General features: G+C 38.4%; 1 protein-coding gene across 1 annotated transcript in view; it reads right to left on the reverse strand.

Moving 5' to 3' along the window:
* Window positions 1–24,242, reverse strand: part of LOC311089468 (semaphorin-7A) — a 25,534-nt gene continuing 1,292 nt past the window's right edge. Inside the window, exons 2-14 of the mRNA XM_084124182.1 lie at window positions 18,455–18,594; window positions 18,191–18,238; window positions 17,673–17,768; window positions 17,518–17,596; window positions 14,761–14,853; window positions 14,499–14,632; window positions 10,451–10,614; window positions 8,662–8,767; window positions 7,743–7,917; window positions 4,699–4,808; window positions 3,738–3,883; window positions 2,974–3,002; window positions 1–1,706 (exon numbers count right to left, since the gene is read on the reverse strand). Coding sequence (XP_083980308.1) covers window positions 1,348–1,706; window positions 2,974–3,002; window positions 3,738–3,883; window positions 4,699–4,808; window positions 7,743–7,917; window positions 8,662–8,767; window positions 10,451–10,614; window positions 14,499–14,632; window positions 14,761–14,853; window positions 17,518–17,596; window positions 17,673–17,768; window positions 18,191–18,238; window positions 18,455–18,594 — 1,679 coding nt within the window. The 3' untranslated portion in view covers window positions 1–1,347. The remainder of the gene's footprint in view (window positions 1,707–2,973; window positions 3,003–3,737; window positions 3,884–4,698; window positions 4,809–7,742; window positions 7,918–8,661; window positions 8,768–10,450; window positions 10,615–14,498; window positions 14,633–14,760; window positions 14,854–17,517; window positions 17,597–17,672; window positions 17,769–18,190; window positions 18,239–18,454; window positions 18,595–24,242) is intronic.

A 24,242-nucleotide genomic window follows, 5' to 3' on the forward strand; every position in this document is an offset into this window, starting at 1 on the left:
TACAAATATATATAAATTTATATATAAATATATATCAGGAAGTAGACGAGAGAGAAAATAAACATTTGTGGCAAATTATATGTACATGTTTCTATACAATATATATAAACCAAGTTAGTCACATCACAGTGGTTATTAATACAGTACATTCATATCTTTCACTCAACATAAATATGACTTTCAGTCGCATCACTCCATACAAACACAGTCGAGACATCACTGGATGTTTGAGCGAGGCGTCACGTTACACACTGAACATCTGACTCTGGACAAACACTGAAGAAAACTGAGTAATTCAACAAGTATTAAAACACTTTACAATCAAAACATCTAATCGAGTGATGAAAAAGACGCGTGACACTAGTTGTGTGTCAATCTTAAACACTTCTTTACAAAAACCGAGAGTTGAATTGATATTTCATAATGTATGACATTTAGACATGAGGAAATAATCACAACCTGATCCTCCTGACTGATCCAATCAAATCCTCTTTATAGTCTGATATATATTTAATCATCATAAATTATAAAGTGTTAGTTTTAACACAATAAATAACGCTACACATGGAGTCAAACGTTCAGACACATGATTGTTGATAAACTGGAATTCTGGGAATGATGTGATTAAAACATGATACACATGAAAACTCTAATATTTGAGCTGCTTTGTCTATATCTGAAAAGCTCAGTTATTTTTATTAATTTAATTTTAGTAATTTGTTAAGATAGAGTTTTTAAGATCAAGAGGAACACATTCGGAGTGTCTGAATGTTTGACTGGTAGATCACATGACTGAAACACTGCTGATCATAAACACAACAATAATCTCCCCACATCCTGTAAATAATGATGTGGAATCATCAGATCCGAACTGATCCTCTCCCACATCAACCTTGTGTGTTCCCGTACTCTTATGACTGATGATCAACTTGACTCTTATGATATTGCACATTTCATATCCTGTATATATCTGGTATATATTGGAGTATTTTCCCTGTTTACTTACAAAAGTCCAGGTCACATGAGTGATTCATCAGTGCAAATTATTGTAAATGCAAAAATATTTACAATCTTTTATCAAATTGTAAAAACAGAAAAAGCTCTGGCAGTAATAATCCATAAAATTAATATTATAATTCCATTAATAATATTCAATTCAATACATTCCATAATTCAATTAATTCATGTTCCAGCTGAACAATAGCACTTGTCTTGCTAGATCCGAGTTCTTGCGTCACTGATCACTGTATTCCAGTTCATCAGCTTTGAAACTCTCTCTATTGTTTAAAGCGCTTTAGAAATAAAGGTGAGCTGATTTGACAGGAACTTCAGGCTCAGATAATACTTTCAAAGGTGTAAAACAGGAAGTGACATCGCCATGAGCAGAAGTAACGGCACAGGAGTGAGGCGGTGAGCGTTCGAGCGGCTCATGCGAAGCTGGTAATGAGCGACGGTCCTGTTATAGACGTCCTCTGAAGACACACACGTGTACGAGCCTTCGTGAGTCTCGTTCATGCTCTCGATGAGATACAGACAGCCCTGATCCGAGCCAACACACTCCTCGCGCGCGCTCCCGTGCTGCCAGTGGTACGTGGCGTGATGTGATGTCATCGGGCAGAGCAGGAAGTGTCTAGAGGACTTCAGGACACGAACCACTCGCGTCTCGCCACTTGATTCAGTCCTTGAAGGCTCGGCTGCAGGCATCTCTGTGGAACAGACGTCATGTGATTTAGCTTTCTGTTGAACTGACATAAATTCTGAAAACATTTCATTCTTTTACAAAACCTTTGAGCTGCCAATCTAGATAGCAATCCCAGAATACACCACAGGTTCAGAGATCATATTCATCATTCTGAGATGATGAATGAAGCTTGTTGATTAATAATATAGTTCATTCAATACCATACGCAGAAACAGTTTAACTAAATGTTTTATTTGACTCATTATTGTGGTGTTAGCATTAGCATGTCAGACTCGAATGCAGGGTTTCCCAAATCTAGTTTTTGATTAATCGTTTTATAAATGTGATTCCATATTGTTTTTCAAACTATTGTTCACACACACGTCTCTATTGTTAATCATAATATGAACACAATGAAAAACATTTTTTTTAACCTGGCTTTATCCAATACTCAGATTTAGTGCATAGTGATATTTAATTAGATATTGCCTAATTTGCATATTTAAACATTAAATTACAGAAAACTTGTAATACATTTTTCTCTCATCTTAATGTAGGTAATCAACTGGGAAAGTTTCATGGTGATATCTGCTAGTTAAAAATGTTACCCTATTCACCAGTAGTGTCTCGCCTTAAAGAGACAGCAGCCTAATATTCCTGCTGCCGTCTCTATTGTTAATCTACAAAAGACAAAGAAGTTTTTGTAACTTCATTAACCTTTATTTAATTTGTACAGTGAAGATTATATACAGTGTTATTTCACATGTGATTAGATTCTGAAAACTACTGTTAGATCCTGGAAAAACCTTTAAAGCATTGATTATTTCAGTTGTATCTTTCTGTATGTATTTATTTGTGCTATTCCTTGTTGTTTAATTATTTGTTTTTTTTATTTTTATTAATGCCTGTTTGTTTTTTTAATAATCTTTGAAATTGATATTAGTAGTTTTAGCTGTGGCATTGAAATTGGAATCGAGAATCATTCAATTTGGCTGGTATCAAAAATTCTGGGTGTCATAATCTTATTACAATATAAGGATACATTATTTTATTTATTCATAATTTTTGTGGCGGGGGTGAAAATTGACGAATCGAATCGGAACATCTGAATCGACCCCCAGCCCTAATGATTAGCATTAAACATTGGTTTAGCAGTGATGTAGACCACAGTCACAAACCCTAGACTACCTGTAGGTGGGCTGAGTTCATTTGAAATTCATTTAAAAGTGAAAGGCAACTCATAATCGGCACCACAAATGTCATTACAGGGAAAATCCCAGAGCCAGACTTACTGCAGTCGCGGGGGTCTTTGGCTCGGCCTCTGTGGAAAACAAGACACATCACTGATACTCATACTTCCATAAAATTTTTATTTTGCATAGATTTGAATGATGCAGTGTTTCAGTTGTGTGGGTGTGGGTGGGTGGGTGGGAGGGGGAGTTGTGTTTCAGTGGTAGAAAATATGGAAATGAGTGTATATATATTAAAATATGTATTTTGTGGTTGAGTTGTCAGAGTAGGTGAAGCGATGGAAAGAGATTAAGAGTTTTTTCAGTGGTTATCGCGGTTTCAGAATGATTCAGCGTCGCTTGATCTGCACACTGCAAGTCAGGCATCATTCTTACTAGTGCTCACAATGAGCATCAAACCTCAAACACTAAGTATGAAACTTGAGTGTGTAATTTATTCTGCAGATCAGAGAAACCAGTATGAAACCACCGCACAACCACCCAGAACACTCATTACATTGCTTTCAAGATATCATTGGACTACTATGAGCTTAACTAAAAAGTTTGTGGAGCTTTAAGTTTGTGGCCATGCTAAATATACATCTGTTATCAGAAAGGAAGCAGAAGTGTGTGTGTGTGTGTGTGTGTGTGTGTGTGTGTGTGTGTGTGTGTGTGTGTGTGTGTGTGTGTGTGTGTGTGTGTGTGTGTGTGTGTGTGTGTGTGTGTGTGTGTGTGTGTGTGTGTGTGTGTGTGTGTGTGTGTGTGTGTGTGTGTGTGTGTGTGTGTGTGTGTGTGTGGATGTGTGTGTGTGTGGGCGGGGGGCTTACTTGGCTTTGATGGTGCAGCGCAAACCGTTCCAAACACAGTAGGGGTCTCGAGATAACATGCACTCGATGCACTCATCTCCGTACACCCCACATGTCTGCAGGTCGATCTGAACAACCTCATTACTGGAACTCACGAACAGACGCTTCTGAGAAATTAAACACCAGATACATCAGTAACACCATTGATACATTTATGAGATTAAAAAAAAATGAAGATCGATCAGATTCTTAAGAACCAAATTAAGAGACTAACAACAGACCGCTCTTCAGGGACGCAACGATACGAACATTTTGGCCGATAACCGATAATTCGTTATATTTGAAAGCTGATAACCGAGATATTGGCCGATAAATCTAAATCCAAATTTGATATAATTTTTGAGAGCCTGATTACAAAAACAAAAGTCTCACCATTAAAAGCCACGACCCAAACACAATTATAATGTTCTCATGATAATTTTATGAAGATATGATAGACTTGCACATGTTGCACTGAACCGTATTTTCCTTTTTTGAAGTGATTCCAATCATATTTCAAGCAATTTAAATCCATCATGTTGAACAGTGCGCATCTGAAGTGTCCGATGTATCGGCTTTAATATATCGGCCAAATTTTCTTTTCAGGCCGATAACGATAACATTAAAAATTAGCATATATCGGCTGATACCGATTTATCATGCATCCCTAGTATCTACATCTTCAGAGTTATTAAAAGCAAAATAAAACAGCTATATTATATTCAAAGCTCAAAGCATAGGGTGTTCGTACATCATATATACGGTATAATCACCTACAACAATCCACTGAATAACATATTGTTCAAAGCGACTTGCATTGCATTCAAAATATACATTTGATCAGATTATGCATCCCATGATCATCATTCTCCTCTTCTTTTACTTTAGCATGCATTAAGGTGCTTATGTCATCATGTGGAAGTGGATGTTTTGTGTGTCGTACCTCAGAAGTGTCCAGAAGCATGCCGGTGATGTGTGTCCCGTGTGGAAACGGCTGATACTCCGCAATCACAAAAACAGGCTTTTCCAGGACTTTATGGACCCGTCCACTTTCTGTGAGAGAATAAGAACACTTCCAATATAACAACAGGACATATAACTAACCTGTCACATGCACATCATACACACATCTCTACATGGGAAACATTCAAGATGCCCGACTCCAAATCGGGTTTGATGTTACATGTTGCTTTTGCATGAAATTGTTGGTTGCCTAATTTTCAAGTCACAAGGCCGGAGTGACTGCAGTTACACACACTGTGTGGCAAAAACACTGTGTGGCAAAAAAAGCATCTGTTTTCAGCGTGAATGCCGTGAAAAACACATTTAAAACGGCCTTTGAGATTCACTGAACAAACAGATTTTACAAGAAATCTGAGATATATTTTTACAGACTGACGAAAGCTACAGAGCAGAGAAGCAAATTAATTCACAGAAACAACTGGATCCGGGCAGAGAAAGCTGGATTTACAGTTTTCATTGTGTCAATATGCTGAATTATGGGGTAAAATCACACACTATATATATTGTATTGTTATATATTGTATTGACAACTCATCAATTAAATATTTACCAGCGTATGTTTTTAAATAAACACTGAAAAAAAAAAACTACACAAGTTTTAAGGCTGGATGATATGATGATATATATATAACACTGATATGAGTGATCACATGGATTTACACCTATACTGTATTTATATAAAGCGTTCACAGGCTAATTTGCTTTATGTATTTCCCCGGCGTGGAAATCAGGCTCATATAAACGTGAGGAAACACGATTCCTGCTGCATGTCAATATCCATGATCACTGGATCTCTGGTAGGTTGTAAGGAACACTATATCGAGTCCAAGCTTTAGTTTAAACTGATAATCATTTGTTTTACACGCGTTCTCGCAGTTTCTCCTCTTAAATGCAGTCGCTCAGCAGCTCTTCTGCCACTCAGTCCGGCTGAGGGAGCGTGTTCCCGCAGGAAAGAGACATCAGTGCATTCCCTCTATATGACACCTAGTTAGACAGCTCACTAGGGTTTGAAACTATAATATTGCATCACTTTGATAAATCATACTACACTCCTCACACACTTATTTGTTTATTCAGCCTCAGTCTTCTGACTAACACGACGTTATCAATGATTCATTACATTTTTCTAGCAATTACATGTCCAAGCCTTTTCCTGTAGAGCTGGTCATGTAAATGTGAAACTGATATGAGTTTAAATCAACATGAAACTGCATTTACAACCGATTTATCTGCCCAGGTGACACATGAGCAGGATGTTCAACAAGAAGCAAGTCATAAAAATAAACAGTTCGATAGACTAATGACTCAAGAGCCAAATCATCTTAAAATCCCCCCGTAGTCAATCATTTTAAACTCTTAAAACTCATCTTTGATCACTAAAATTACATATTGAAAAGTTTTTTCCTTGAACAAAATGTCTTCATGCCTTAAAATATCTTGAATGTAACGCGACAACCTTGCCTCATTTAGTATGCGTGGTTTATGAATATGCAAATGAGCCAAATGAGCAGTTTTAAAGAGAAAATACTCAGTAATGGTGTCGACTTATGAATTTACAGACTTTTCCACTCTTATACACCAGTAATTAAAATAATCTGACATTGATTCTGAGAATGTCTTCTTAAACAGGCGCGCTTCTTCCGAACCATAAAGATATGTTTGTGGGAGTTCTGTATGTGGAAATGATGCGCTGGAATTTTAAGATAAGCTGTGATTAATAAAGAGGAATGCATACTGAAGTTTTATAAATCGCCCATGGGAACATTTCAGAAACTGTTGCACGTTCACATTCAGGATCACTAAATGCACACCTTTATACTTGAGGACCTTTGGCCGGTTGCATAAACTGCTTAGACTTAGTCTTAAAAGTTATTCATCTATTTTTTTTTTCTTCAAAACTGGTCCTTATTTTTTAAAGCCAGTTACATAAAAAGGAGATCAGTCTAATTTGAATTGGAAAAGTAAGACTGATTATCTCTTGTCTAACTGCTAGTTGGTCAAACTAGTTCTTAAGACATGGGGCCCATTTTAACGATCTGAAATGCAAGTATCAAGCGCGAAACGCAAGTAACTTTGTGGGCGGATCTCTGGCGCTGTTGCTATTATACCAGCGGGATAAATGACTCTTGCTCCCGACGCAAATCTAAAATGTGTTGGTGTGAAGTCGCTTCATTACTCATAGGTGTGGTTTGGGCGTAACGTGAAATAAACCAATCAGAGCGTCATCTCACATTCCCTTTAAGAGCAGGCGTGCTTGTTCCATGGCGGATTGCTATTATAACGGCGGATTTGCCAGACGCACGCCAGGAGCGGTTCACAGCCGAGGAGACCGACGTTCTCGTCAGGGCCGTAAAACACAGAGAAGTGACATTGGGGATGGAGAAACACACCCAGATTAGCTTCGGTTAAACAGGCGTATGATAATTTGGGTAAATGTGTAAGCTAGATTTATGCCTATTTTTTCACATCTTCATGGACACCACAATGATTTCCCTCCTGTGGAATATTTTTCCTTGTAATAATGTATGGTTTGAAAAAATGAAAACTGCTGCGTCTGTGTGTAGATGAGAGAAGTAAAGTGTGTGTGTTGTGCACACGCTACATTATGGCCAAGCATGTGCCCTTAAAATAGCATCTGAACGCGCCGCTGACTTTAGACAAGGTTTCTCCTGGTCAGTGGCGGAATTGTTTTCTGAAACTGCAAAATAGCACCAGGGAACGTTTGCGCCGGAACACGCCTCCTCTTTTCACTGAACCGCCCGGGGGGGCAAGTTCATTCCCTAATTTACCGATGTGCGTCTGTGGAGGGAAAAGTCTGCGTGCGCCGGGTGAGAAATAGGAATGAAACATGCGTCGCTGTACAATAGCGCTGGGTGCGAGATAGGGCCCTCGGTCTTAACATAGTGGCCAAGTTTATGCATCTGAATCGTAAAGGTTCCCATCTTAAGTGACAGATTCACATACCTAGAGACAGAAGCAGGACGGTGTCGTTTTGTTCTCGGTCCACCTGGATGTGTGTGTAATGGTGGTGTCTGAACAGCAGGGGTCCGTTCTCTGGCATCACCCAATCCTTCATCTCGGGACGCATCTGCATGAACTTCAGCACCTCAGAGCTCAGAACAGCACTGTTATCGACACACTAAAAGAACGACGAGTAGTTAGTTAGAAGGAATGGGAAAGATAACCGTGACTGATAGTTAATCAGAGCTCAACAATTCGGCAACAATTCAGAATCTCTATCAAGAATTGAAGTGATGTATGCTATAAAACCCAGACTGACTGGATTACATCATTCAGTTTATGAAATGTGTAGTTCATTCATTCCCTCATAAAAGACAGTAAAGTCTTGTGGTGTGGTGTGGTGTGGTTTGGTTTGTTTCAGAACTCTAGAATGAATCATTTACTGTAGTAAAGTTCCTGCGGGGAAAGGAAATGACAAATACTCTGTTGCTGAAGAAGAAAGCCGGATATTGTTGAGCTCGTGACAATATAATGGAAACTTGTTTCCGCCACAGAATAAAACATTTCAAAAGATAATCGTGACTTTATATCTCGCAATTCTGACTTTACAACACAATTTTGACTTTACAACACAATTGCAACTTTATATCTCGCAATTCTGAGATTAAAAAGTCGCAATTACCTTTTTATTTTCCGTGGCGGAAACAAGCTTCCACACAATATTGACAGTACAAGTCAAATTTAATTTGTATACGCCTAGTGCTTTTCACAATAAACATTGTTCAGAAATTCAAGATGTTTATTATACCCTAATATCTTCATGCCTTATCGCATTTAGCAGATTACAGTTGGGTGATAATATAGTTCTCTTTTTGCAATTATACAAGCTTCAGTATCGCTTCAGTGACGGCATAATCCTCACCGTTCCCGGCCGGTGACTCGCAGGAACGTTGGTGGAGTTGAATTCAGAGGAAGCGAAGATAGAGCTGATTTTGGACATGTTATAAACACACACAGCACTCATGTTCCTGTAAACAGAGACACAGAGCTTCACACTTCACACAACTTCTCTTTTTCTTTCTCAGTGTTTGTGGAACTGTGTCAAATGACAGACATCAACATGTAAATGTCATTGTAACTTACCGTCAGTCATGTTATCATTTTACACTGATGTGAAAGACTCGATTCTAATCAGTGTTGATTCATTTAGATATATATTTTAGGGACAGTACAGTAAAAATCTCAATTAATGTTGTAAACTTTACATTACTATAATATTAAACGGTTAAAATGAACAACTGATTTGTATAAAACATTTACACAAGGCATTTTTATAATAATAAAGTTTGTGATGACAAATGTTTCTATCCAAATTTGTTGAAAATAGACATTTAAATGGTCGCTGTCATAACGGATTTATTCAAACATTAAATATTGAAGAATAAGTTAAAACATATGTAATTTTGAGCATATATTAATCAAAATGCTCCTCTCTAGTGTCATTTTTTCCAGCTGACTATCAAGTTAATAGTCACTGAATGGGCTGTTGAAACACTGATTACATGACTGACTTCAGTAAGTTGTTCTGTATCTTTCAACATTCCTAAAGAGCAAGAGATGATTAGTCACGCCACATTAAAGAGACACAAAACCACATTTATTGTTTGAATTTAATGATAAAACTGACAGAATTTGAAAGCTGAGACTTTGTTTCATTTCAAAAATATCAAAGCACAAAGCTTATTAGAAGTTTTGTGCAAGCATCAACTAAAAAAAGAGAAATTCTAAGGTTGTAAGAAACCAATTCGGTTCATCAAACTGAGAATCAGTTAAAATCGAGTAATTGATAATTAAGGCAACAGACTGTAGTTAGAGAAAGTTGATCACCTACAATAAAATATAGAGGGTTTGCATTGACGTCACTTTCCCACGGGAACACACTCTCTCATTCGGACTGAGTGGCAGAAGAGCTGCTGAGCGACTGGATTTAAGAGGAGAAACTGCGAAAATTTGAGTAAAACAAATGATTATCAGTTTAAACTAAAGCTTGGACTCGATATAGAGTTCCTTACAACCTACCAGAGATCCAGTGATCATGGATATTGACATGCAGCAGGAATCGTGTTTCCTGACATTTATATGAGCCTGATTTCCACGCCGGGGAAATACATAAAGCAAATTTGCTTGTGAACGCTTTATATAAATACAATATAGGTGTAAATCCATGTGATCACTTTTATCAATGTTATATATATCATCCAGCCTTAAAACTTGTGTAGTTTTTTGTCAGTGTTTATTTAAAAACATCCAATAATGCAGAATATACGCTGGTAAATATTTAATTGATAGTGTATGATTTTACCCCTAATTTAGCATATCGACACAAAATGAAACTGCAAATCCACATTTCCCTGCCTGGATCCAGTCGTTTCTGTGAATTGTGGAAACATTCGCTTCTCTGTTCTGTTTTCTCGTCAGACTGTGAAAATAAACCTCAGATTTCTTGTCAAATGTAGTTGTACAGTCAATCTCAAATCTCTTTCCCGTTTTAGATGCATTTTAGATGCGTTCTGTGTGTTTTTCGCGGCTGAAAACCGTTCAGTGTTTCTGCCACTCAGTGTTTCTGCCAGTCAGTGAGTGTAACCGCCCGACGCTGACGTCACACGCATAACCTCTACACCGCGAAGCATGAGATGAAGTGTTTGCCTTACCAATAGTTTCTGAAAAGCGCATAAATCTTGACGTCGTCGTCCGTTTGTAGTGTGGCCACATCTATCAGCTGACTGAAGTCATGACCTCTCCCACAGAGCAGACGGGCGTAGATCATCGAGGTCCAGCTGTTCTGAAGGAGAGCCTTCGGACCGCCACGGTCATTCTGAAACACATCGACTTCGGGTCAACGCATGTCAATATTCAGTGCATATTGATTTGTTTATGGAGTTTAGTGCTTACACTGTTTATAAAAAGTATAATTAAAAAATATGAACATTCAGCTAAATACCGGTTGTGTTGCACAGAAGAAAAAGTCATATGGGTTTGGCCTGATGATGAGGGTGAGTAAATTACCACAATTAAAATAAGTTCTGTGTGTTTTTCTGCATCACTCTGTGATTGCAAAAAGGCCTGACTTGCACAATATTTCTCAATGATCTAATGCAATCAAGGAAATTGAAACAAGGACCATAAATCTACAGCAATACCTTGATTTCATACAGAACAAGATTTAATGGGGCCATGTGATGTTTCTAAAAACATATTTTGTGTATTTGGTTTAATGCAATGTTTTTACGCGGCTTTAGGTTAAAAAAAGTCATTATTTTACACACTGTGCATTCTTGTTGCTCCTCTATGCCCCGCCTTTCTGAAACACGTCGATTTTTACAAAGCTCATCGTTCTGAAAAGCGCGGTGTGCTCTGATTGGCCAGTGATCCAGTGCATTGTGATTGGCCCAAAAACCTTAAGTGTGTGACGGAAACATCACTCCCATTTCCATATTTGGAACATCAGTTCCCGAAGCAATAATGACAGGTGATGATGTCAATTCGAACCCGAATCTAAACAGGAAAATGCAGATGACTGAAGCTGATCGATCAACTTCGCCAGCGCGACCAGATCGTATCAGATTGGTAATGTTTTATTTTATTGGGGACATAAATACTGATTATAATGACTACTGTCTTTTAACGCGTTGCGTCGCGCTACAGGTGTGAGAACACTATGTAAACATGAAACTATGTCTGCATTGCATTTGTGATCGTAGAAACGACAAGCAAGCGCTACTCTCTATACTGCTCAAAACTCGTGTTTGAATTACCATTGTTTTCTAATTGTGTCCTCTTTTGGAAGGGCAAACAAAGTACTTTGGCTTTCGAAGCGAAAACCACAGCGTCTCCACGACATGGCGGTGCCGGCGGAAACAATAACACAGCGAGAATTATACCGTGTCCTAACCAGACGCGATGCGATAAGATTCCAGCGACAAATAATTTGTCTACGAGATGCGTCAAAATCAATCAAAACCCACAGCCAATCAGAACAGCGTGCGGGCGGAGTCAGCCAATCAGAACAGCGTGCGGGCAGAGTCAGCCAATCAGAACAGCGTGCGGGCGGAGTCAGCCAATCAGAACAGCGTGCGGGCGGAGTCAGCCAATCAGAAGAGCGTGCGGGCGGAGTCAGCCAATCAGAACAGCGTGCGGGCGGAGTCAGCCAATCAGAAGATCGTTTCCGCACCGAGTCTATTTCTGCTGTGCTGCAAACGCTGAATTAAAGTGACAGCGCATGTTTCGTGGTCAAAATGAACACAGATTGACCTGAAAATGTAGTAATTTCACCATAAATGCATTTAATTATATACTACTATTTTTCACAGTCATCTTTTTACTTTTAGAAGACCGGGGTAAATCAAGGAAAACTACAATTTACTTCAACAAGGCGACATAATGAACAACACTCGTCTCATTCGTGGAGGTGGAAAAACAAGTTATTTGTGACATGCAAGATTTATTATATAAAGATTTAAATTATGCAAAAGAAAGGGTATGAGTCTGCTGTTTTTGTCAATTTTAAGTTTTAATTTAAAATGTATGCGATTTTTAATATAAGTACATGGTTAAATATTTTACCACTTGCTTGAGCAACTTAATATATAATTATATAGAGGTAAAGCATTGAATAATACGTTGTTTAAATTGTGTTTAAACGTGAATACGTCTATTAAAGAGTGTGTACAAAGAGAATCGCAATGCTGACAAAACTTTTTTTAAATAAAAGTTACTGATAACTTCTGGATTTGAAATACACATAGTGAGTATGTGTGTGTGGTACAGCCGCGGATCAGTTGCGCACTGCAAACGCAGCAGATGTGAAAGCACTATAGCGCGCGCTGCTCCTGCACCGCATACGCACTGCACACGGAGTGTGTGTGAAACAAGAAATCGCATCTATGACCCCTTTAATGTTCAATCAATGCTTTCATAATTGCATTTTCTGCTTTTTTGCATGCATCTATTCAGAGATATAACACTTGACGTGTCATTAGCACTTATAATTAGGCTGTATAAAATTTCCCTTTAGCACAAATGTGGTGTGAGTTACTGAGAAACATCTTTATTTAACATGCAGGTGTCAGTTCTTCATCTATTAAATAGGTGAAAGGATACAGAGGAAATCCAGATGCACACACACTTCACACACACACAACAACATCAGGCTGCATTTAATGCTGTTTACTGACTGATATCTGGCAAATCTGGGATTATTTATAATAATATTTTTTTAATCAAATAAACACAGCCTTGATGAGCCGAAGAGACAAAACATTAAAAAACTTAGCAATCCAGAACTGTTGACTGGTACATACTGTACATCTAAGTCAATTTAAATTGCATTAGTGTTCTGTAATCGGGACAGACAGATGTCATTGGGCGGTTTCTTTAGATTTTCTATTAAAGGGATAGTCCCATCAAAAATAATTCTGTCATTATTTACTCATCTTTCTAAACTTGTATGACTATCTTTATCCTGCAGAACACAAAAGGAGATGTTTTTAAGAGTGTCACGTAAAGCCCGATGATTAGGGTCCATTGTGGTTTTGGATCATATTGATGCTCCTTTTATGGACAAATTATATTTTTCAAAATCTTTTGTGTTCCACAGAAGTCATACACATTTGGGAGAGTAAATAATGACCATTTTGGGTGGAGTTTCAATTAGATAAAGTTAGTAAGAATGCAGAGTTGTTATTTGTAATTATTGCGATACTCCAAGACACATGATAAAAGGTTAACAAGAAATGTACTGTTGATTAAAATGCTAAATTTGATATTTCATTATGAGTGTAAATGAATATTCATGGACTTGGTGCTGAAACCCAAAGCACAGGACAATAGAGACACCAGAATAACAATATTCATGATTCTGAAGCTGAAAATACAGAATTATTTTAGATGAATATGCTTGATCTCTTTCACTGACTAGATATATTTAAAATAATGTAGGACTTTTACTGGTAACATCAGACATTTGACATTATCAGGACCCATAAATATTCCCCCATTGCATTATTATACATTATATTCAACATTATATATAGTAGTTTAATGTAGTTCTGACACTAAAACACTAAAAAATATTTTTTTTCCTCACACAGTAATTTTTATTTTGGGTGAACTACACACAATACATATTGTTGCATTTTTGCATTACGATATATTGTTAAACCCCTGTTGAGATTCCTCAGATGGTAGAAAAACCCTTTATGGAGTTTATACAGGTCAGGGGGAATCTCTAATTGCATTATCACTAATAGTTTACAGCCTCTATGTGACCCTGGATCACAAAACCAGTCACATGTCGCACTGGTATATTTGTGGCAATAACCAACAATACATTGTATGAGTCAAAATTATCGATTTTTCTTTTATGCCAAAAATCATTAGGATATTAAGTAAAGATCATGTTCCATCATGAGTATATTTTGTACATTTCCTACCATAAATATATAAAAAAAATATTTTTGTGAGTGGATGCAGCAAAATTGGAACAAAAATAGACAACTTTAAAGGTGATTTTCTCAATATTTAGATTTTTTTCACCCTCAGATTCCAGATTTTCATCCCGATTTTTATTTATTCAGCTTTCAAATGATGCATACATCTCAATTTCAGAAAATGTACCCTTATGACTGGTTTTGTGGTCCAGGGTCAAATAAAACAAATTAAACAAGATCTCGAGATGTTTCGCTGTGTGTTTCTGCTCACCTTGCAGCTCTGAGAGACTCGAGGAATCCACTGGTCAGATTCGCCATCTTTACTTTTGTGTTTCTCAGCGAAGAAGGAATAAACTTTGTCCTTGTATTGGCCTTTCCCGGAGATCAGCTTCAAGTACTTTAGCTCTAAATGAAACGAAATGAAAAACGGCACGTTTCAGAATGAAACTCATTTCAGTGAGAAAGTGAAAGGCTCACTGTGGCAATGAAACAGATTAAACCCAATACTACTGATATCTAAACTGATTTCTCACCCATTTGAGTCGGCTGAGACCAAATGTTGTGATTTTTGTTCCTGTTTACTCTGTACAATCCCATCTGAGACTTGGTGAAGTACAGCATATCACCTGAAAGGTAAAATAAAGACAGAACGTGACGTGTAGCATGTGCTAAAAGCAAATAATGCATTACTGTCGCTAGTCAATCATATTGAAAACAAACGTTCAGTTGACAAAAAACTCCTTAAAACCAGTTTGAAAGTTGAGAGTTGTGTGAAAGTGATCTTGGACCGTTATACAGTGCATGTTACTCTAAGTCTAAACTTCATTTTCATCCACATAAAATTGAATATGGTGTCCACCCAGACTCCTTGGGCACATAACCAAAAATTATCAAATATTTACTCACTGTCAAGTCATCTCAGGTGTCTAGACTATCTTCTTTCAGACGAACACATCCGGAGTTGTGTTAAATAATATCCTGGTTCTTCCCAGCTTTATAATGGGAGTGAATAGTGCATGAGTTTTTGAAGCTCCAAAAAACAAATCAATCCATCATAAAAGTAATCCACACGACTCCAGTGGGTTAATAAAGGCCTTCTGAAGCAAAGCAATGGGTTTTTACAAGAAAAATATCCATATTTTAAAACTTTATAAGGTACAAAACCCATGGTTTCGCTTCAGAAGGCCTTTATTAACCCACTGGAGTCGTGTGGATTACTTTTATGATGGATTGATTTGTTCTTAGGGCACTATTCAGTGTCATTACTGGGAAGACCCGGGATATTATTTAATATAACTCCGATTGTGTTCGGCTGAAAGAAGATGGCTTGAGGGTGAGTAAATTATGAGATAATTTTCATTTTTGGGTGAATTATTTCTTTAACACCAAGTATTAAACTTCAGTGTGTAACTCAAACCAGAAGTCTCATATATATATATATATATATATAAAGAGAAGAATATCAGAGTCTTGACAATGGATTTGAACCAGTATGAAACCAGAGTCACACTAACAATCTCAATAGCTAAGCTCTAACAAACACGCTAGCATCACAGAAGGAATGTGCACTTAAAGTCCCCCTTTTGTTAAATCCAGCTTTTAATGTTGTTTATGTGTCTATGTGGTGTTTTTAATATGCTTTAAGACAAACCATGTGTAAATTCATAAGTCGATTCCATTGCTGAGTATTTTCTCCTTAAAACTGCAGTGAACCAAAGACAGTCTCAAAAACACGCTTTGAAATCGCTGGTGTTTCTGACGTCACAAACTACCTTGTAACCAATCAGATCAACGTGTGATCGTCAACCAGTGGATCTCTGAGCTGAGCGAGTGAGTGGAGGCGGGGCTCATTTGCATATTCATAGAACCGCGTATACTAAATGAGGCAAGGGTGTCGAGTTACATTCAAGATATTAAAAATAGTCATTTTGGTGATCAAAGATGAGTTTTAAGGGATAAAATTATTGAAGGACTTGAAGAATATCTTATACTATGTGATGCACCACAATTTTCAAGTCTTGTAGTGTGTGCAGGTTTGAGATTTGAAAGAAAGTCTGTGAAGATTCTCCTTATGCGCTTGATGCAAGCAGATTTAACAATCAGTTAAGATTTAAGGTTAAGACGGCACAGATCAAACCATCCTGTCTCGTTCCTATTAGTTAAACAAATAATTTACCGAAACACTAATCAAGGGTCAACATCCTTCTGTCAGATCTATATATGGAGAAAAACTGTAGACCCATCAGTAAACGGAAGCTTAAGTTCCTCTTTCAGTTCCGCTCTCTGAAGTTGTGATGAAAGAAACAAATGTGCACAAATCACAATTTCTTCTCAGACGCATTCGTGACACTGTAGTTTAACCAAACGTGAACATTCTGAATACAGTATGAATTTCCAGGGATATTTATAGCAAAATGTCCAAGCGCCTCTTTCTATGTTCAGTGAATAACATTTCAGTCTGTTCCTCACACAAAGCATCAAATGACTGCAGAAGACTTGTAAAGTCATATGACCTGCTGTTACACATTTATGTCGTTTTTGGTGGTTTTCGGAGCTTGACAGTCATTGTATGAAATAGAGCAGCGTGAACATTCGGCTAAACATCTCCATTATTTTGGAACGACATGAATGTTTATTTTTTATTGTAGGGTTACATAATATCCATCAACTTTCCTGTTAGTTTTCCAGAACATGAGTTGAACATTGACAGTAAGTTATATGTAGTATCAGCAATAAATGGTGTTGCATGCAAATGCATGTTTAGTTGCAGCATGAGCTTCAGTAACAGCGTTTCAACACGTCGACGGCTTCCTAAACCACTGCTAGAACAAACACGCAACCCTGTGTGAAATCATATTGGAACGCTATTTCCTAATATAAGCTTCTATACTAAAGATTAGTGCCTTGATACTTTCCTCAACACTGAATAATGTAGGAAAGGGAAAGTAGGAGTGTTTGAGAAACCAAACCAAGCACAATCCTCCTTGTGTCCTCAAATTAATAATAATAATCCTCCTACAGTGCTCCGCTATATGCCAAACAATGAACAAGCCATTTGGTTGTGAAGAATCTCTTGAAGAGTTGTTGTTTCAGAAAATCATGCTCACCAGATGCTGATGAATGCATGATGAATCCAGCCCTTCAATACCTCAAATACTCAAGATGTAAATTACCATTATTTTTGCAATTCTAATAAGTGGCACCAAACTGCAACTCAAACTAATGCAAGCTTACTTCATACATGAATACAAACGCATACACAAATACTCAAAACAGTGTGCAATACTCACCATCAAGTAATGACGGCTCATTAATAACTGGCACATAATTTTCTAATTCGAAGCAGTCAATCAGGGAATAACTGGAGGTCTGGAACAAAACAGATCAGACTCAGCTTCATATGTTCACACCAGTTCCAAAAGCGTACAGTAAAAACAGGACATACCAAGTAACAGCACTTTGTATTTTCACCAGCAGATCCGCAGAAAAACAGATTTCTATCAGCGTTCTGACTGAGCAGAGAGAGCCTGTACGGACACTTCTGAAAAAAAAGTGTTCAACAATGGTTAGTGACCTTTAATGGGACAAAAAATACCAGAAGCTCCTGAAACAACATTGATAATGTTTGTTAATGTTCGATTAAACACTGCATTGTCGGCGTGTGTGTGTGTGTGTGTGTGTGTGTGTGTGTGACTTACTGATAAAGTTTCACAGAAATTTATAGACTTCGATTTTAACTCAAGATATTATAGAAATGTTTTCATCTTGTGCAGCCAAAAAACACTTTTTTATTTGTTTTGTTAAGTCATGTTTACATTTAAACCAGTAAAACTGGTTTTAAAACAAAAAATGTAATAAGCAGATTGGTAGATACCAGAGTCAGTAAAGTTTGATACTCTAGGAAGTCTGAATATCAAAAATCTTGCATTAACATTTTCCTTAAACTCTCTTCTTAATACTTACTGAATTGTCTGAATCTTCACTTGTATCATTACAGAGACTCACATTTACCTAAACAAGGATGCAAACAGTCTATTACAGCAAACATCTCATATTACAAGCCAAAAACGTTGACACTGCACAAACATAACCTTTAAACTTGATAATCATGTTACTCAAGCCATAAACTCTTAATGAGAAAAAGTATTTGAATGTATATCAATGTTTAAAATGATTTGCATCACAGCAGTTAAATGTGGTTTTGCATTATCGTTTCAAGTAAAATACCAGTTTGGGTTTAAGGTCTTGTGCTGGTGTGATGGAATAAAGGGCCTCGTTTCTTCCAACCCAGATGATTTTGCTACCAGAGGTGCCGACCAGTTTAACCAAGCCACTATGGTGGTCTTCAAATGAAGACCTGGTTATACCTGAAAGAGAGAGAAAAACTGAAGATATAATATCCAAAAAGTGTGCATCCAGTTTATTAATGCACAACACCAGCTCTGGGTTGCGTGTCCCAAAAGCATCATTAGCCAACTAATATGGTCGCAAGTTCAGTTGAATTCGTGTCATAGTTGGGTCCCCACAACACAACATAGTTGGAAACAAACTCTTGTGGTTTGTGGGTAATTACCATAGAGTTCATGAGAATACATGAGAACATGAAGTGAGGCTTTGACACATGAAAATGTGAATATTTGACTATTAAATATTAGATTTGGATATAAAACACCGTTAACATATTTTCATGTAATATCCGCCAATAAAATGTTTTTCAAACAATTTAAAGTCCCCTTTGGTGAAAAATCAAGCTTTTAATGTTGTTTATATGTCTATGTGGTGTTTTTAATATGTTTTAAGACAAACCATGTGTAAATTCATAAGTCGACACCATTGCTGACTATTTTCTCCTTAAAACTGCAGTGAACCAAAGACAGTCTCAAAAACACGGTTTGAAATCGCTTATTTAATCACGGCAATCCTATTAGCCGACGACAGCCTATAACATCAATACTAGTGCGACCCAGAAGTATACAAGGGGAGCCTGGAGAACATGTCAACAACTTTTTCGTCTTCAGGGACTGTTTTGTCTATTCGCTTCAACCTGAAACTTCAAAAAGGTAATCATGGCTTTTGAAAAACGCTTCTGGAAGTGTGTGCATCTGTGTCTAAGATATTTGACACCTGATGACACACACAACTTGTGTGTTTATTGTTTGGGCTCAGAGCCCACAGGATCGATTTCTGCGGGATTTGCTTGTGCCAAATATGAGTTTTTCCCTTGAGAAAACCCTTGAGGGAAGAGGGACGGGTCCCGCTCGCGCTGAGGCAGAGACTGGAATCGTGGGTTTTTTCAGAAGGAAGTCGCTGTAAGGGAAGAGACCGCTCTGGGGACTTGAGGAACGGTTTTCTTTCTAGTCATAACACTCCAGCTCTCGTGAGCCTTCCATTCCTGCCCGATCTACACAACGAGATCGAAAAGACATGGAAGAACCCGTATTCAGCGCGCATTCATCACCATCAGCGAACAAACTACGCTGATGCTGAGGGGATGCACGAACACGGGTATGTGTCGATGCCTCAATTGATGAGATGTTTGCGAAGTATCTCGCGGTTGGAAAGACACCGAAACTAAATGCTTTTTAAGCCATAAAAATAAAAGAGAAAGTCGTGCTTAAATGGCAGGGCATATGCGGCGGCGGGTCTGGCTGGTGATGCCTTGCACACAATGGCGGTGTTGCAAGCACACCAGGCTGATCTGCTGACAGATTTGGTCCGAATCTGCGCTTCCTCACCCCAAGCGCTTCTTGCATTAGCCCTGAGGCTGGACCTATGATGAGCTATCCCTTCAATGTAGGAACCCGTCTGTGGGTCTGGCGTCAGGTGTGGTAGTAAGTGCACTCTTTCGAGCTCTTATGGCTATAAGTAGGGGTGGGAATCTTTTACCATCTCACGATTCGATTCGATTCCGATTCTTGAGGCCACGATTCGATTCAAAATCGATTTTCGATTCAAAAAGATTTTCGATTCAAAACAATTCGATTTTATTCACAATGATTTCTAATCAGGTTTCTGATCATGATCTACTCTCATCTGCTTTGCAATACAGAATGACAAACGGAGACATTAAAGTGTCTTTTTCACATTTATTAAGTTCAATTCTCAGGTAAGTGCCTTTTATCAAAAACATTGAAAAAATATTTTTACTTGGTACTTTTAAAGCAAAGTATTTATGATGACCCATAACGAACTTACTTCCAATACTTCCTATATTAATTGTATTAATAAAACAAATGGAAGTGATTTGGCAAGTCAACTGTAAGGTTACATTTGCCAGCATATGTCCCAACATTGCTGAGAACCAACAGGAAAATAAATGTGTGCCTGTACTAGCAGCGTACTTGTAGTAAATTAATACAAACTTCAGCATATTCTGAATCTCTAGCATTTAATAATAGACTTCTAACCAACATCCTCTTGTTATTTCCAATGAGCAATATAATCCTTCAGACAAAAAAAAAACATTTTGCTGTAGCAAATTCACAAACAGTTTTCGTTCAAAAATATAGAATTATGTACCAGAAGCTATCATAACGTATAATGCTTGTGGACGTATGCATATTCTGAATAATTAGTAACATACAAAGTCGCTCTTGACTTATACACAACTAAATAATAAAGAGTTATGACTTGAAATGTTTGCTGTATACCACAATCAAAAATAGCAAAGAAAGTGAATGAACATCTGCAGAGAGTAACTTACAGTCAAAATGTAACTTTTTGTGACTGGCATTGCACATATTGCATACAGATCAGATCGGTTTACAGCATATTGATGTGAAAACTAAACAATACAGAAATTAGCTCTCATACAAAAAAATACTAAATAGATCACAATGAAATTGCCAATGTTCCATACGTTAGCTTTTAACGAAGACATTCTCTGGTGCCGTTCGGATTTGGCGCTCAGCCATCATGCGTCTGTTATGTGCGCGTCTCTGTTATGTGCACGCCACAGACTGTCCGCGCACTGCACGTCCGCTTCAGAGTTCCGCCTTTTGCGTTCCTTCAATGTTACGTTATTAGATTTTTTTTTCTTTTTTTTTTTTTCTTTAGAAAATCGATTTTTGACATTTGTGAATTGATTCAGAATCGTCCACGTCCCGAATCGCGATTCATCTAAGAATCGATTTTTTTCCCCACCCCTAGCTATAAGCCTCCATTTGTAATGTTGTTTAGCCATCGCTCTATGGGCAGCAGGTCTCCTCCCTTTAAGAGAGTTTTTAGTAAGGTTGAGCAGTAGACCACGGTTCCTTGTTAGAAACTATCATGGGGGTGTTAGGTAGGGTTTTTATAGGATGGTGAAATTAGGGCCCTGATGTTCCCATATATAGGTAGGCTATGCATACCCTTCCCAGAGGCCTCCTCTTACGTTAGAGTTGGCAGGCTTATGTAGTGGGCAATGCCGATCTGTAGTAGTGAACAGGTTGGCTTTATTATATGGAAAATTCTCAAGTGAGGCCACCATTCATCTGAGCATCAAACAGACATTCTGCGTGAGATGGCTTCCTCCCAAGCGGGGGTTATTCTACTGAGGCCAACGCTCCAGATGTTCTACAGAGTTAAGCATTTGGCCCTCGTCAGGCCACCTTGATAGCCACCTTATACTAGAGCAGCAAGTCTTCCCTCACTTTGAGAGTCGTTTTGAGATTATAGCTCTGAACTTCAGTCACATAGCATTCGTGTTAGGCTTAGTAACTAGGAAAATAGTGGCGGTCTGCTGAGCATTCTCGCCTTGAGCCTCTCAATATCTGAGTGTAGGTTCCTTACAACTAGATTGTAGGCTATTCCTCTAAATCTACAGGAGTCGTCTAGCCAAGGCCTGCCTTTTGCACTAGGTGTACAAATGCTAGTGGTGTTACAGGGTAGATAGCATGCTATCTTCAACAACAAAAAAGCCTCCCATGAAGATATCTCATTGGAGTTGTCAGGCCTTTCTCTCTAGAAAGTAAGAAGCGGTATGCTCAGGCCTCCGCCCTTTAGAGCTGAGTATAGTAGCTAGTTTTTCCAGCTAGGCCTTAAAACTGAAAAATATTTTTTTTCCGCTGAGCCCCTTGAATAAAAGAATTCAAGTCATTAGGTTGAATGTTGTTGGTGGCCTCCATTTCCTTGGATTTAGTAGAGAATGTAAAATCTGTCTTGTAAAAAATACAAGATAATAGGCCTTGGCCCTGATACACTCCTCAGGGTCATACTGATAGTACTACCCTTGTTAGGGTCATTGTTTAGAGTACTTTGCTACCCATAGCTCGTATGATATCACCCTTCACCACCCAAGCTCTGGTAGAGACAGATTAGTGACTCCCTCCCACTTGGGATGGTTGAGTACGCTCCCTTAGAGCCGAAGCACTGCCTGGACTGACGCCTGTGACATTCGAAGCTGTAGGCCTTACAGTAGGCCTCCTCGATAGTCCGGTAGCGTAAGACTACTCCCTTGCTTTAAAGGGTCGATAGCACTTCTGCTGAGTACACTGCCTGTTGGCAATGTAAACCCTAGAGCTGGAGGCGCTCCCCTTATTAGGGTCCCTTTAGAGTGCCCAGCTCCACAGGCCCTGAAGCACTGTGTAGATCCAGGATCGAGTAGAGTCACTCCCCTCGTTTGCAAGGGTTAGAAAGCGCTATGCTGAGTTCTACTCTTTAAGATGCCCGCCTCTATGATCCGGTCTGATCACTATCTGCAGTCCTCCCCATCGGATGCCTCCACTAGTGAGGCAAATAACGTTAGAGACCCTGTTTAGGAAACGGACAGGTTGTTGGTAAGACTAGGTCAGTAAATTAGACCAGGTCAGCCTCCCTGGTGGCATGTTGGGTTGACTTTATGTCCCCCTCAAAAAGTGACTGGGCGGGACTCCTTTCGGACCCCCTGGCCATATTCCCTTAAAGGAACCCCTTCCACGGAAGCTGCTGGTTCCAGGCCTTTGAGCGGCCTTGGCGTTGGTATATTGTTCCCCATAGCGTCAAATCGACGCAGTGCGAGTTCCCTTTCGAAAGGGAACGTCTAGGTTACGACTGTAGTCTCTGTTCCCTGAGAACAGGGAACGAGACACTGCGTCTTTCGCCATGCCTTGGGGACGCCTGCTGAACAGTCCCTTCAGACGATAAGTTGTTGACATGTTCTCCAGGCTCCCCTTTTATACTTCTGGGTCGCACTAGTAGTGACGTCATAGGCTATCGCCGGCTAATAGGATTGGCGTGATTAGATAAGCGTTTCAGACACCGGTTCACGTGGAGGCATTCCCCATAGTGTCAAATCGACGCAGTGTCTCGTTCCCTGTTCCGTTCCTACCTTGTAACCAATCAGGTCAACGTGTGAATCTCTGAGCTGCTGTGAGTGAGTGGAGGCGTGGCACATTTGCATTTACTGTGCAAATGCATTTGCATTTATATTCTTTATATCAGAATTGTGAGATGTAAATAAGTGGCATTTGTCTTTTGAATTGTTTTATTCCATGACGGAAACAAGCTTCCGTATTATTAATGTGCCTAAGTTCCACTGGCTTTTGAACCGATCATCTTCTTCCTCTTTACTACTAGTAGTTACAGCATTAAATAAACATGAATCAAGATCATAGGAATGTTGAAAGATACAGAACAACTTACTGAAATCAATCACGTCTCAAGTAATCAGTGTTTCAATCGCAGAGAAACGACAATAAAACATCTTGTAATGTAAATGTCACATTTACCTCAGAAAAGCCATTCAATGACCATAGCATAGTAAGCTAGAAACATTACTTTAGAGAGGAGCATTTTGCTATAGGCACTATATTACATATCCATTCTATTTTTACTCTTATATTGTTAGAAAAATATGTTAGAAAAACCACCTTATAGCCTATTAATTGTATAAAATCAGTTAATATCCTATTTTTATATTATAGCAATATTATAATATTAATATTATTTAAAAATAACCTACAACTGTCACCCAACCAAAATCTCTCACACACACACAGACACGCACAGACACACACAGTTGAAAAGCAAAAAATATTTATCCAACCCCATTTAAAAA

This window comes from Abramis brama (assembly GCF_963993115.1).
Source record: "Abramis brama genome assembly, chromosome: 9".
Classification (NCBI taxonomy): Eukaryota; Metazoa; Chordata; class Actinopteri; order Cypriniformes; family Leuciscidae; genus Abramis; species Abramis brama.